This window comes from Mastigoproctus giganteus, chromosome 8 (genome assembly GCF_048544385.1).
Source record: "Mastigoproctus giganteus isolate SK-2022 chromosome 8, ASM4854438v1, whole genome shotgun sequence".
In the NCBI taxonomy this organism is placed as follows: Eukaryota; Metazoa; Arthropoda; class Arachnida; order Uropygi; family Thelyphonidae; genus Mastigoproctus; species Mastigoproctus giganteus.
This window is the reverse complement of record NC_143582.1, coordinates 210,764,204-210,779,753: the sequence shown is the minus strand read 5'-3', so window position 1 is coordinate 210,779,753 and position 15,550 is coordinate 210,764,204. Positions and strand designations below refer to the sequence as shown.

The 15,550-nt window shown below is 40.0% G+C and overlaps 1 protein-coding gene across 3 annotated transcripts in view; it reads right to left on the bottom strand.

The window, feature by feature from the left end:
• The window catches only part of LOC150082242 (protein Obscurin-like), an 865,351-nt gene that overhangs the window by 736,617 nt on the left and 113,184 nt on the right, over positions 1 to 15,550 (bottom strand). For all 3 annotated transcript variants that reach the window (XM_090379203.1, XM_090379204.1, XM_090379205.1), the window contains one exon: positions 14,974 to 15,383. In XM_090379203.1, the coding sequence (XP_090235329.1) occupies positions 14,974 to 15,383 (410 nt within the window). The remainder of the gene's footprint in view (positions 1 to 14,973; positions 15,384 to 15,550) is intronic.

Genomic DNA, 15,550 nt, shown 5'->3' with positions numbered 1-15,550 from the left:
TGTGTAATTTACACCTCCATTTCCTGTTTTTCAATAGTTTTATTACTTCTTCCAACTATTTTTTCATCTGTAACAAATGTAAGAACATTACTGTCGAACCTCTAATGCAGAAATTAAGCTAAAGTAACTACAGAAGTGCCTACTTACACTTTTCGCTCGATGACAAGGAGCAGAGTCATCCTGAAAGATGCATTTAATTGGAAGGTTGAAATGGTCTCTAAAGGTTGGCAGCAATTTGCCTTCCAATATAGCCAGGTATCCATTGGCATTTACGGAACCTTTTATGAACTGCAGGTGATACGAAATGCGCCCCCATATCATTTGGCTGTTGGGAATTTCACTGTAGACACCATACAGTCTGGATGGTATTCTTCACCACGTCTACGGCCAATCATTTGTCTCCCATCAGAGCCATGCACGTTGAATTTCTTCTCATCCGAGAAAATAACTGACTTCCACCGTTTTGGGGTCCATTTGACGTGCTCCTTACACCAAATGAATCGGGCCTTTTTCATTTTTTGTGTGAGGAGGGGCTTCTTCTTAGGACGACAGGCTACAAGTCCATTTTTGAAGAGGCGTCTTCTGACTGTTAATGCACTTGATACCATTCCTGTACGTTCTTCCCATTCTCTTTTCAGCTCAGACGAAGCCTTACGGTTTTTAAGGCATAAGCGCTTCAAAACGCAGTCCTGTTTTGGCGCAGACTCGTTTGCGTCCGGTTCCTGTTTTTCCTATCAGCAGAACCAGTATTCTTGAGTTTGGAAAGAATCTACTCACTGTCGACTAATTACAAGACACTCTATAAGAAATATAACGGGAAGAACATCCTTCCTCACGTAAAGCAACAATAGCAGTCTTTCTTTGTGGCGTGAACTGCACGTAACTCGTCATCCTGACACAAGCAAGGAATAACTGCAAATCAAAATGATATACAGGAACACTGCTAGAAGAAACAAGTAAGTCATCATCCCGTTGTATACGACCCGCAGAGCGTGCTTATATAGCTGAAAGTAACAGCTGATGCAATATTACGTCATTACGTACGCGTGTCAATTTAATCTGATGAAATCTGTAAGAAATATTGCCATATACTTACGTTATTCGGACGACAATTACAGTTTTAAGGGGTGACGAACTTTCTTTAAACACCAGTGTATATATGCATAATGCGCCTGTTGTCTTTACCGTGTCCATCCGTCTGTCTGTGCCTTCGTCCGCTTGTAGCAGAGGAATCCTCAGTGGAAGGATTTTCATAAAATTTTATATTTAAGAAGCCTTTTAAAAATATTTGACGAGCCATTCAGATTTCATTAAAATCGGAATAATATCAATCCAGCAGTTGATATTTATATTTTTCATACCATTTGTATGAAAAAAAAAAAAAAAAAAGAAATCCATAGATTAAATGTAGTTTTAATGAAGTATTTGTTAGCTTTAGACAGTCCATGGACACTTCGCATGTATCGTTATGCAATATTTGCGAACGTATTGTCTCTTGTGAAGAGATGTAAAGAAACATAAAAGAGTAATACTGGAGGGGGAGTAATAAATATCATACAGTTTGATTTATTGAACGGCTAAGGTTAGAGAACGTAAAACTATAGAGCTTTATTAAGTGTTCTATAAAGTTATAACTTTAGTAATTAATTAATAAGGAGATGACTAAATTTACTGTTCACTTCTATTAATCACAGAAAAATTTTAAAAATTCAATTAATTTAAGAAAAAAAATTGAGCGCACCTGAAATGTAACGCACGGTGTACATTAACTAACTTATTCTTCATTTACATTTATCACGTTTTATTTTTATGGGAATTTCGAACACCCTGCATAGGTGCAAAAGATATGCACACTTTTCTGAAGCGAAGTGCACGATGGGAGCATTATACAGAGCAACAGACAGTATAATGCGGACCGGGCGTTGTTGGTCGTACTGGTAAATAAATAAGACATTATGACAAATTGCATGTTCCTTGTGTAAATGGTTTCACCATGTGCTGCTGTCACACAGTGAAATGTTGATAAAAATGTTGTAGACCGTTAAACTAAAATTATATTGTTTCAGTAAATAGTCAAAGTTTTCGTTTTTATTAACATATTCTGGTTTTTTGTATCTCACGGATAGTGCTACTCTGTCTCTGTGGAAAAGGACTTAAACTGTCATATTAGGGCCACCCGTGAACTAGCTCATATTCCCATGTGTATGTAATATGTTAAAAAAAAAATTGCTTGTTTTCTCTTTTCGATTTTCCTGTTTATCTGTGTTTCCGAGGGTAAAAACCTTGCTGAGACCGACTAACTGAGACAAGGAGTGAATAAAAAAGCTCATAGAAATTCGCGTCATTAACAGGATACGAACCCCGACCTTTTCGACCCTCTGTAAGAAGGAAAAGAATTATAACCACTCTGCTACCCCCACAAACCGGAAAAAGCACTTAGTTTGATTCTGGTTACGAGCCGAAATTAATAAATACATTAGTTGGGATGGGAAGAATTTAAAATTTTAAGAGATTTTTTAATATTGCGGCTCAGTTAATTGGCTCAGTTTAATATTGCGGTTCAGGCTGCCATGGAGTTTTGTTTATGATAAACAGGAACATTGCGCCGACCGGGCTAGCCGGGTAGGTAAAGTGCCTGCCTGGCAACCCAAAGGTCGCGGGTTCGATTCCCGCCTCGGGCTGGATATCACGATGGTGCCGAACCAACCGGTTGGTTGGATATCCCGGCCACGATACACGAAGGAAGCAAGAAAAAACTGATTCCTTCGTGTATTGATCACATCATACGAAATAAAAAAAAAAAAAGAAAAAGGAACATTGCTTGCAGAAACAAGGAAGTGATTATCCCGTTGTATATGGCCCGCACCTTGAGTACTGCATACAGGTCTGCAGGCCTCGGATTAGGAAGGATATAGATCTTCTGGAACGGGTGCAGAGAAGGGCAACAAGATAGGTGAACGGAATGAAAGGGTGGTCTTACCAAAACAGGCTTCAGTTCTGCAAATTGCAGGTGCTGGAGACTAGGCACCTGCGAGGTGATCTGATCGAGGTTTTGAAGGCTTTGAATGGATTGAGCAAGCTCAATGCTGATAGTATTCTTCCTCTTGCTCAGACTACGCACATGAAGGGGCATAAATTCAAATCGAGGAAGGATGGTTGCAGGATAGACGTGAAGTGGTTTTCCTTCAGCCAGAGGATGGTTGATTGTTGGAACAAACTTCAATCTGGTGTTATGGAGGTGGGTAGTTTGAATAAATTCAAAGAAAAACAAATTATTGAAGGAGGTGGACAAATTATTTTGGAGGGTTTTTTTTTTTTTTTTTTTTTTTTGTGGCTTATGCTTTATAAGTTTGCTTCCTTGCATAATATGCCACTAATAATAATAATAAAAGAAAATGCAATATACGTACTTTTTTTGCCTCAAAATTACGTCATTTTTTTATGAACAAAAGGCTTCGGTACTATGAAATTCATATTCTTAAGCTGGTACGCTTACATCTGGATACATACGTTGGAACTTCTATGAGATACACTCATTGGCCAAAAAATTAGAAACTTTTATTCAATATCTAGTAGGGTTATCTTTTGCGTATTACGGCCCTTACACGTAGTGGCATGAATTTAAATAGGTGTCTGAGAGAGTTTAGCTGCAGATATCACCATTTTTCTATCATATTGTGGTCGGTAGAGAACTGCCAAGCCCAACTGTGCTTTCCAGCATATCCCAGACATTTTCAATTGGATTCAGATCTGGAAAAATCAGGCTGCCAGGGTAGATGTTGAAAACCTTGGGAATGTTCCCCCCAACCATTCACATAACAGTTTCTGCATGGAGGATGGTTGAGTTGTCGTCGTGAAATAATCCATCGCAGTCTGGGTAAAAAGGAAGCATTGCAGAGTGAAGTTGATCCGATACGACCGAAACATATTCATTGGCGGTGACACGCCCTTCTTACTGTATGAGCAGTCACAGTCCACACCAATAAAACATACTCCATATCATGATATGGCCTTCAGCTGCTTGAGTGTTGGATACGAGACTGTCTACACTTTCATCCGACAATTGGTGCAAAAAAAAAAAAAAGTAAATTGAGGATCGTCAGATCATATCGCTCACTGGCTGCAATAGTGGCATAACTCAAAATTCTTAATTTTTAAGTTAATACAACTAATGAGGTTGGGATAGTGGACTCTACATTTATGCAATAAGAGTACAAAGTGAGTTCAGTATTACCTCGCTAGGTGACACAAGTGTTATTATGCCATATGAGTTTTTACTGCATCCAGAAGCGTCAATAGTGGCACTTCTTCAGTGTGCCCCAATCTTGGGACTGAATGGAGCGCGGTCTGTGTGCAACAGTGATCCTTTTTGAGTTGTGCCAGTATTGGAGTGTAATGCAACCTTCTTGCTTATAATATCAGTTGGCATTATTTTAGTTGAACCACTATTGTACTCAAATTTATTATAACAACCTATTTGTATGCTGCGGCGAACTTTCGAATCAAAACCATTACACACAAATTTCTTGTTCTAGGTCATACGCAAAACGAGGGTGCACACTCATTATTATAGAAAAATATTGAAAGATCGCTAAAGTCTGGTCCTGTATTCGTCCCATCACAATATGTTACATTAGCTAGAACTGACAGAAAGACAGGAAACACTTTCAAGGTGACAGAGATGAGTCATTGCAATTTTTACGACCTAAAAGATTTGGCCGACGCACTTCTATGAAATTTAATGAAAATACTGATGAAGTAAAATTCAACTTCAATGACATTGCTATCTTTAAAGTAGAAAAGCAGTATTTATACTTTTTCTTTTATAAAACATCATACAAACAGGATGATTATAAATCAGTTAATGTTAAAGCTAGTAAAATAAGAAACCTTTGGAGTCAGTTGTAGATTTCGAATTGATAAAAGCCTACAAGAGTTCCATTCCGATTTCGAAAAAGAAGTAAAATCATTTTAAAATCAAAAGGTCGTGTATTGTATTGCAGTTTCATTCTTCATGCTTCTTAAAGCACAAAGAATGAAACAGCAATACAATCTACGACCTTTAATCAGCAGAAAACTTCCGAATCTACAACAGAATTCGGGAGGGACCATTTAGCATTAGCAGCGACAAATGATGCAAGAAAGCAAACTTATACAGCATCAGGAAAAAAAAAAATAAATAAAAATAAAACTACAAAAAACGAACCTCTCATTTCACCTATTCATTCCCTCCAATAGTTTCTATAGTTCTTCATTGAATTTATTTAAACTAACAACTTCCATAACTCCTTTGTGAATTGTATCCCCAATTCACAAAGGAGGTTCGAAGGGTGACACGAATAATTACAGACCAGTTAGTTTAACTTCTGTTCCGGGTAAAATAATGGAGTCACTGGTTAAAGATGCATTGCAGGATCATCTAGACAAGACTGCAGCAATAATTCAGACACAGCATGGGTTTGTTAAGGGAAAGTCTTGTCTGACAAATTTGATTGGTTATTATGATGTGGTCACAAAGGAACTGGATGCAAAAAATAATTTTGATATCATATACTTGGATTTCAGGAAAGCTTTTGACACTGTTGCGCATGGAAGACTACTGTACAAATTGGAGCAGAATGGTATTAAGGGTAAGTTGCTACAATGGATAAAAGGATGGTTAAGTGGGAGAAGACAGAGGGTGGTAATCAATGGGTGCTGCTCTTCGTGGACTAATGTTATTAGTGGAGTCCCGCAGGGTTCGGTGTTGGGTCCACTGTTGTTTTGTATATTTATCAATGATATTGATGAAGGTATATCAGGCTTAATGTCGAAGTTTGCAGATGACACGAAGGTTGGCAGGGTTGTTAATGACAGTAATGGCAGTGTGCTACTGCAACAGGATCTAGATAATTTGGGCAGATGGGCTGAGAAGTGGAAACTGAAGTTTAACCTTGACAAGTGCAAAGTACTGCATATGGGTAGAAGTAACCCCAGAGAAACGTACCAACTGTGTGGTACTACACTTAAGGTGGTAGAAAATGAAAAAGACCTGGGAGTAATTGTGCAGTCAGATATGAAGTTTTCTGAGCAATGTAGACAGGCTGCTAGGGCAGGTCATGGGGTTTTGTCAATGATATATAGGAATTTTGCTAGCAGGGAAAAGGAGGTGATTGTCCCTCTGTATAAGGCAATGGTCAGGCCACGCCTTGAGTACTGCGTACAGATCTGAAGGCCTCATTTTAGGAAGGATGTAGATTTGCTTGAGCGTGTACAGAGAAGAGCAACACGAATGGTGAGGGGAATGAAGGGATCCTCTTACCAAGAGAGGCTTAAGTTCTGCAAATTGCAGTGGCTGGAGACTAGGCACCTGCGCGGTGATATGATTGAGGTCTATAAGGCCTTGAATGGGTTGAGCACGCTGAATTCTGATGGGATCCTCCCACTTGTTCAGAATACGAACCTACGGGGACATAAGTTCAAATTAAGAAAAGACAGATGTAGAATAGATGTTGCCTTTAACCAGTGGGTGGTTAATTTGCCTTTAACCAGTGAAATTTGCCTTTAACCAGCGGGTGGTTAATTGCTGGAACAAACTTCCATCTGTCGTTGTGGAAGTTGATAGGTTAAATAAATTTAAGGAGGAACTGGACAGGCATTTGGAGGGAATGGTGTGTTTTTTTTAGCTGATTCTGCATAAGCTCATACACTTGCTTTCTTGCATCACATGCCACTACTACTACTACTACTACGCGGATAGATGTAAACGTCAGGGTAATATTGACTAGAAAATAGTGATTTTGGCAAAAAAAAAAAAATTCAGGCGTATGCGTTCGAAGTTCTATATAACAATTCATCTATGGAATGAGAAAACGGTCGTTATATCAGGAGGGCGTTATATCGATTGTTCATAAAGTAGCATTAGGTTAATGAGAAATTGTCCTGTACCACCCATATAGGACGTTATAACGGGTGGGACGCTAAAAAGATAGGTCACTGTAAAGAGCTTCAACTGTACTACTAATGGACAAAACGGCCTTGGAATTTGTCTTAAGCTCGTAGGCCATCGGCACGGATTGGTTGGGGAATTATTACGTGTCAATCACTTTCTAAGACTTAATTCTGTGCATAAGTGGTAGGTATTCCAATATGAATTGCTTGCATTGGCATCGTAGTTCTGTTTCCAAGAGAGATACTGTAATTTTACTGTTCTATGTGATTTAACCTTTTAAAAGCAGTGAAGATGGGGAAGATGTTATTTCTAGAAAAGCTTCTAAAATTAAGATGCTGAAGGAATGTGAAAACACAAATTACGAAATTATTGGTGTACACAAAGCAGCATTTAGACCACAATTGAACAGAATGATGAAATCAGGCGAGCAGTGTAAGTTACACAGACCAATGCTGGTGCTCTTTAGCAACAGCATTGGTCTGAAAGTTTTGTTTAGTGATGGAAATAAAATTAATTTTTAGAAGCTGCTGACGTTGAGTTTTACTCAGTTACCTTGAACCTTTCTGGGGATGTCTTTTTAACCATACTGTGGGAATATATAAATTCTTTGTTGCCGTTGATGTAGTATGATTTTATTGGGATCAACGACTTATACCGTATTGCGCCGTATAAACTGAGTGATCACTGAATTATGACCAACCCTATGAAAACTGAATGCGACCCGTTGACCACGTGAGGTACGAGAGTGCGGAGTTAGTCGACCTACGTAGCATAGATAAGGTGTCAGTGGTTCAGTAGGTAGTAAAATTCGGTGCGGGATAGGTAAAAGAAAAGATTTATTGGACTTTGATAAAGGACAGATTGTGAGAGCTCGACGAGCTGGTGCCTCGATTTCCCAAACGGCTGAACTGGTGGGGTGTTTGAGAGCCGCTGTAGTTAAAGTGTACCAGGACTGGCGTCAAAATGGTCAAACAACGACCCGACGGCAAAACTGCAAAGGTCTGCGAAAGGTTGATGTTAGAGGTGAGCGCCGGGTCCGACGACTCGTACAGGCGAACAGGCGCAGCACTGTTGAAAAGTTGACTACCCAATACAACATGGGCCAATCCGGAACAATATCTGGCATAACCATACGTCGCACCCAGGCACGTATGGGCTATACCAGCAGATGACCCCTACGGCATCCTCCCCTAAACAAGGTTCATCGGCGTAAAAGACTCGCCTGGTGCAAAGAACATGCAAGTTGGACGTCAGAAGACTGTAAGAAGGTGTGCTCGTCGGATGAGTCACGTTATTTACTCCACACCGTGGATGGTCGTGTACGAATTTGGCGTCAACAACATGAGGCTCTTCATCCATCATGCATGGTATCAAAAGTGCAGGCTGGTGGAGGAGGTTGTATGGTGTGGGGCATGTTTCACTAGCAGGAACTTGGACCCCTGGTACATGTGGAACAACGTATCAGTGGTCTCCGCTATCGTCAACTGCTTGCTCACTGTGTACACCCCGCTATGTTACACTTTTTCCCGAATGGCGATGGTGTCTTCCAAGATGACAATGCGCCGAGCCATTGGGCACTTGTTGGGCAGGAATGGTTTGAGGAACACAGTTCTGACTTCCAGCATATTGATTGGCCTCCGAACTCCGCCGATATCAATCCCATAGAGCACATGTGGGACGTTATGGAAAGGCATATCAGGCGTCTGGATACACCAATCACCTCCATACTTGCATTGCTGACCGCGTTACACACAGCTTGGTATGCCATACCTCTCGGACTCTTCCGACATCTTATTGAATCAATGCCATGTCGGATAGCTGCTGTACTGAGGGCAAAAGGAGGACCTACGAAGTATCAGATAGGTGGTCATAATTCAGTTATCACTCAGTGTATACATAATATTCCCACAGCGAGAGAGCTGTTCAGTAACGAGAACTCACTTTTTGTTGCCCTAAAATGTTAAAACATTATCCTGATCTGGTAATTTAGAAGATATGAACTTCATAGAAAATCCGTAGACGCAATTTAAAAAAGTATTAAAAAGCTCACACAAAACTCGAGTTGAATGAACTACAAGATTTTATTATTATTATTATAGGCAGCGCGTTGTTGATTAGTGGAATGTTGCCTCATGGATGTTTGAAGCTGACAGCTTAGTATTATTATTAAGTGACAGCTTAGTATTATTATTATTATTAGTAGTAGTAGTAGTAGCTGACAGCTTAGTATTATTATTAAGTGACAGCTTAGTATTATTATTATTATTAGTAGTAGTAGTAGTAGCTGACAGCTTAGTATTATTATAATTATTATCGTATATGAAATATGATAATTTATGAAACCAAGCAATTTTTAAACTTTTGGTAAATATTTTGATATGCTTTAAAGTCTTCCAATGTGCCCGTTGAACTTTTATGTATCGGTATTGCGTTAGTGTTTTTTCCTGTTCTGTAGATTTGTAAATAAATAAATAAATTTCGACAAAATCAATTTATGCAATGGAAAAATTGCGGACTTTCTGCTACCTTCTCCTTAATTTTGTGTGATAAATTGTTTACTCCACTGCTTATGAGCTACATTATATATTAAGATTAATATATAGCCAATAAAATAATTTAACTAATTCTTTCGTGTTACTAATTTTATTTAACAAACTTAAGGGAGTATATATAGTTTCGATTTTCCTTCCATTGATCATTATTAGCAAAAACCCTTAAAATCGGAAATACGGAATTTGTTCAACTTGGTGATATCCCGGTTTTAGCATTAGCATTAGCATTAGCATTAGTAGAGGCATTTGATGCAAGAAAGCAAGCTTATGCAGCATCAGCCAAAAAAAAAAAAAAAAAACCCACTTCCACTTCACCCCTCTGTTCGTTCAAAATACCTGTCCAGTTGAGCCTTAAACTTATTTAGGCTATCAACCTCCACTACAAGGGATGGAAGTCTGTTCCACCAACCAACCACCCGCTGGCTAAAGGCAAATTTCCGCACGTCTATCCTACATCTGTCTTTCCTCAATTAGAATTTATGCCCTCTCAGGTGATTATTCTGAGCTAGAGGAAGAATCCCATCAGCATTGAGCATGCTCAAACCATTCAAGGCTTTATACACCTCTATCAGATCACCTCGCTGGTGCCTAGTCTCCAGACACTGTAATTTGCAAAACTTAAGCCTTTCTTCGTAAGAGCACCCCTTTGTTCCATTCACTAATCTTGTCCTTCTCTTTACTCGTTCCAGCAGCTCTACATCCTTCTTGAAATGAGGCCTCCAGACCTGTATACAGTACTCTAGGTGTGGCCTGACCATTGCCTTATACAAGGGAATAATCACCTCCTTATCCCTGCTGGAAAAATTCCTGTATATCATTGACAACACTCCATGAGCTACTCTTGCAGCCCGTCTGCACTGCTCAGAGAACTTCATATCTGCCTGCACAACCACCCCCAAGTCCCTTTCATTCTCTACCACTGTCAGTGTAGTACCACAGAGTTGATACGTTGCTCTGGGGTTGCTGTTTCCCATGTGTAGTACTTTACATTTGTCAATGTTAAACTTCATTTGCCACCTCTCAGCCCATCTGCTCAACCTTTCCAGATCCTGTTGCAGCAGCATAGTGTCAGTAGTGTCCTTGACAACCCTGCCAACCTTTGTATCGTCTGCAAACTTGGACATTAAGCTTGATATACCATCATCAATATCATTTATAAATACAGAAAACAATAATGGACCCAACACTGAGCCCTGAGGGACTCCACTAATAACATTAGTCCACGATGAGCAGTGTCCATTGATTACCACTCTCTGTCTTCTCCCCCTCAACCACCCCTTTATCCATAGCAGCGATTTGCCTCCAATGTCACACTGCCCCAATTTGTGTAGCAGTCTTCCATGTGCAACAGTATCAAAAGCCTTTCTAAGATCCAAGTATATAATATCAAAGCTATTCCCTGCATCCAGTTCTTTTGTGACTGCATCATAGTATCCAATCAAATTGGTCAGGCAAGACTTCCCCTTAACAAAACCATGCTGTGTCCGAGCTATAACTGAAGTCTTGTCTAAATGATCCTGCAGTGCTTCTTTAACCAGTGCCTCCATTAATTTTCCTGGAACAGAAGTTAAACTCACAGGTCTGTAATTACCTGGGTCTCCCCTCGATCCTCCTTTGTGAATTGGGGTCACATTTGCACATTTCCAGTCTATGGGTACCTCCCCTGAGTCCAAGGAAGCTCTCATAATTATGGCTAAGGGTTTGCTTACTTCCTTTGCTGCCTCCTTTAATATAACTGGATAGATCCCATCCACCCCAGGTGCCTTTCTTGTGTTTATCTTCAACAGTTTCTCCTCCACTTTACTCCCAGTTATTTAAAGATTCTGTAGCTTACTGCTAGAGTTGAATACACCTCTGGCATTCCCCTCGCTGAATAACTCCTCATGTGTGAATGTCGATGCAAAATATTCATTTAGTTTGTTAGCTACCTGAGCAGGATCATCAACAGTTGACCCATCAATATCAAGTGGACCAATCTGATTCATCCCCTTCCTTCTAGAGTTTACATAAGTAAAGAACTCTTAGCTGTTTTGCAAAGAACTCTTTGCTGTTTAGCAAAGAGTTCTTTGCTAAACAGCAAAGTCCTAAGATATTGGATAAGAAAAATACGTTTGAGAGATTTTAGAAACAAAGAAAAATTATTTAATAATCTTGTTTAAAATATATCTTAAAAAGCTGTATAACAAGAATCACCTTTCCTAACAATAACGTCAAGGATAACAAACACAACATCCTCATACAACAGGCCCATTTATCCTAATAACGTCAAGGTTTTGTGGTACCATTCATATCCTGCAGTGTCGCCATCTGACGTCAATATTCATAACTCCATATCTTTCTGTAATCTATAATATGCTATTGCGGTTTCGTTTAAAAATGCATATTATATCTTAAAACATTTAAGTTTTATAGATTTATGTGAGGCTTTAAGCCCTAATGCCTTAGAATTTTATAGATTTTTAAACAGACATTTAGATATTAAAATGATGAAGATTTATATATATACAGTATATCTAAATTTAAATTTCGAAAGCATAATAGTAAAGGCAACTTATTTGTAAAAATCAATATTTATTTCCATTAATAATAATAAAGCAATAATTATTATAAAAAGACACAAATATCTGGGGATGATGCAGACCCACTAGTTAGAACACAAGGTGATCAAGGCCCGCCTGACTGATAAATACCATTAGAGACTGAGAAGCCTGTTAAAATCAAAGCTGAATGGCGGGAATATGGTTACAGCCATAAACACTTACTCAGTCCCAGTACTAATATACTCCTTCGGGATCGGAGATTGCACCAACACCGAGCTGAAGGAGATTATGAGATCGATCAGGATAATGATGACCAAGATCTGCCAACACCACCCGAAGTCGGCCATCGAGAGATTGACCATCGTCCGTAAAGAAGGAGGGAGGGGATTGACTGACCTCATTGAACAGAGAAGGCGATTAAGAACTTGCACGATTACTTCCAGGAAATCACAGCGCCAATCTACCAAGCCATGCCTCAACAAGGAGACCACACTGATAGACAGAAGAAACAAAGACAGAAAGATGAGCGAAGAAGACACTCCATTGCAGACACTATAATGACCTCCATCAAGAGTACATAGATAAGATTGCTTCCAACGCTTGGCTCAAGAACTGAAGGCTCTTCCCAGAGACCGAAGGATCAATGCTCGCCATCCAAGACCTGGTAATAAACATTAGGAACTGCAGGAAATACATCGCTAAGGACCCCCGGAATAACAGATGACACATATCGGCGATGCCACCTGGCCCCAGAAACAATCCAGCACAACACCGCAAGATGTAGGATGATCACCCAAATGGAGTACACTCATAGACATAACCAGGTCGTCGGGATAATACATCAGAAGCTAGCGCAAAAATAATAGATTATGAAAGAAAGTTTACCGTATTACAAGTACGAGCTTCAGTCCGTACTAGAGACCTCTACTCACAGACTGTACTGGCACAACAGACCGGACATAACCCTCATCGACAAGAAGGAAATGGCTACCTAATTTATCGACATACGGGTGCCCCATTCGAGCAACCTCCAGAAAACATACGAGGAAAAGATGAGGAGGTACTCAGACCTGCCAGGGGCAAAAGTAGATGATGTTGTAGTTATTGTAGTAGGGTTTTAGGAGCATCAGCAGCTAAGGCCATATTGCTCCGTATATACTGTCTGTAAATTGCGTGTGTTCTGAGGTCGATTTTCTGTTTTCTGGATGAAAAACCCGAGTTTCTGGGAGAAAAAACCACGCTACCTCGTCTGAAGCCGACTACCACAGCCACGTTGTGAAAAACGTCCATAAAAATTCCTCCCGTCATCGACGGGACTCGAAATACGATCTTTTTCATCCGGTGTGAGGAGGAGGGCGATCCTACCAACTGTGAAACCGACGAGGGCGATGACGTTGTAGAGCAGATCATCTTTTAAGGGCACAAAAGGTGACATTGTTGTACACATGAGCACTAATGATATTAAGAGTAGGAGATCTGAGGAATTACTTAACAAGTACAGGGCAACGTTGGAAAAAAAGTCGCGAGTTAGGTTGAATTTGAAAGCCCCTGCAATTCTGTCCAGACACGACAGGTGGAAATATATTTTGAGAGCCTTTTCTGTCAAATCGGCCCATAAGAGAATGTGCAAATTTCATGGGGTAGAGTTTTTATCAGCGTGGTCTGTGCTTCTTAGCAGGAGAGACTCTTTTTACAGGAATGGGATACACTTGAATAGAAGGGGGTGCAAGACTATTTGTTGATTATATCGAGGCAGTGTCGGAAGACTACTAGCTTGTGGGGGACACAGCCTAATGGTTTAACTAGAGACGCAGGCAGAGGTGAAAGTGAATCTTGCGTTGCTACTATTGGTACATGCAGCAGCAGCCTGGAAAGCAAGATGTCTAGAACTTCGGCCGTGTTGTGGGTTATCATGGAACAAATGAATACATGGGCTGTGTTATGGTAAGTAAAAGTAAGAACATGTGCATGTATACTTGCATGTACACTAAAGCTAGGAGTATTGTAAATAAATTTGATGAATTTGAAGTACTGATTAAGCTATCAAATGCAGATACTCTAGGTATAGTGTTGATATGGGGTCACTCAGACATAAACGATGCTGAATTTGAATATGGGGAGTACAATGTATACAGGAAGGACAGACAGGAGAGGTGGAGGGGTTATGCTCTTAGTTAAGAAACATATTAGATCTAAGGCAGTGTATCCAGGTGACTTGGGTGATGAGTGGAATGTTGAGTCAGTTTAGTGCGAAAACAAAATTCAGAGTAGAAGTGTGTTATAGGCCTAATGAATGTCATGAGTATATCAAACAGCCACACAGAAAAATAGTGGGCTAGCAAATCAGAATATCTCATAATGGGGGATAAATGGGAAGTATTCAGGGAAGTAATCAAAGTCAGTAACTCAGTCGCGGAGTGAGAAAAACCTATATAAGGTTGCTCGCGTCCTTGACCGGAATTCGAACTCAGAACTTTTCCATCTAGCGTGGGTAGAACGGTCCCTGTACTAACTGTGCTACCCGTGCAGACCTGAGATGAGGGGTTGCTGAGCATTCCAGAGTTACATCAGGGTTACCATTTACTGAGATCGGGGTTAAGGCTTTCAAATAATCGGCATAGCTAGTGAGATTAGATCTGTTTTTAATGAGTGGAATCAGAGAACTGCGAAGAGGGAGCCAGCCCAGAGAGAACACTTCCTCTTGGAACATGAGCAGAGGTCTGTCTGATGTAATTGCAGTTGTCAGCATGGAGCTTGATCTTCTGTGACGTAAAAGCAAAGATAGAAAACTGAGCGCATATCCTCTAATGTGATAGTAGTATGCCAGCAACTTGAGAAGAGCTGGCACATTAACAAAATCGAAAGCGGCTTTAATATCAATATCAATATCGACATATATTGTATATTAATATACACTATATTGGCATAGATATCAATATCAATTTCTTACCTTTGGTTCAGCAGCGCCAATTGTATAACCTTCCGAGTATGATTTCGATGACCTCATGATACCACTGTCGCTAGCAGTCATCGTTGTCAACCGCTCAGCCGTTCTACTGGCCGAGAACGAACTGGAATTGTCCATTTCGTAGGCAACTTTTGATCTTCGGTATGATTTCGTTTCGCCAATATTGTCATCATCGCCTCTTGCTGTCAAAGTTCGAGAAGTTCTGCGTCCTGTTGACGAGAGAAGGTCATCCCCTTCACCTCTGTAGGTTTCGGACCGACGGAGAGAAGAGAAAGTTTCGTCACCGATTGAAGTCCGACTGGTCCTTGAGAAAGAATCTTCGATATCGTAATGTGAGGAAGACACTCTCGACGAAGCGCGGTGGGAGGTTCGACTGTATTCTTCTGTGGGCTCTGAAAAGACACCAAAGAAGGTGTTAGGAATGAATTCCTGATTAAATATAAGTAAATACAAATAGTAACTATAATCGAAATATTCTATATTTGTACAAGAAACTTTATCGAGAATACAGATTTTTTTAGGCCCGTTAGCAATAAAGCGTCTATTATCTTCACGATGT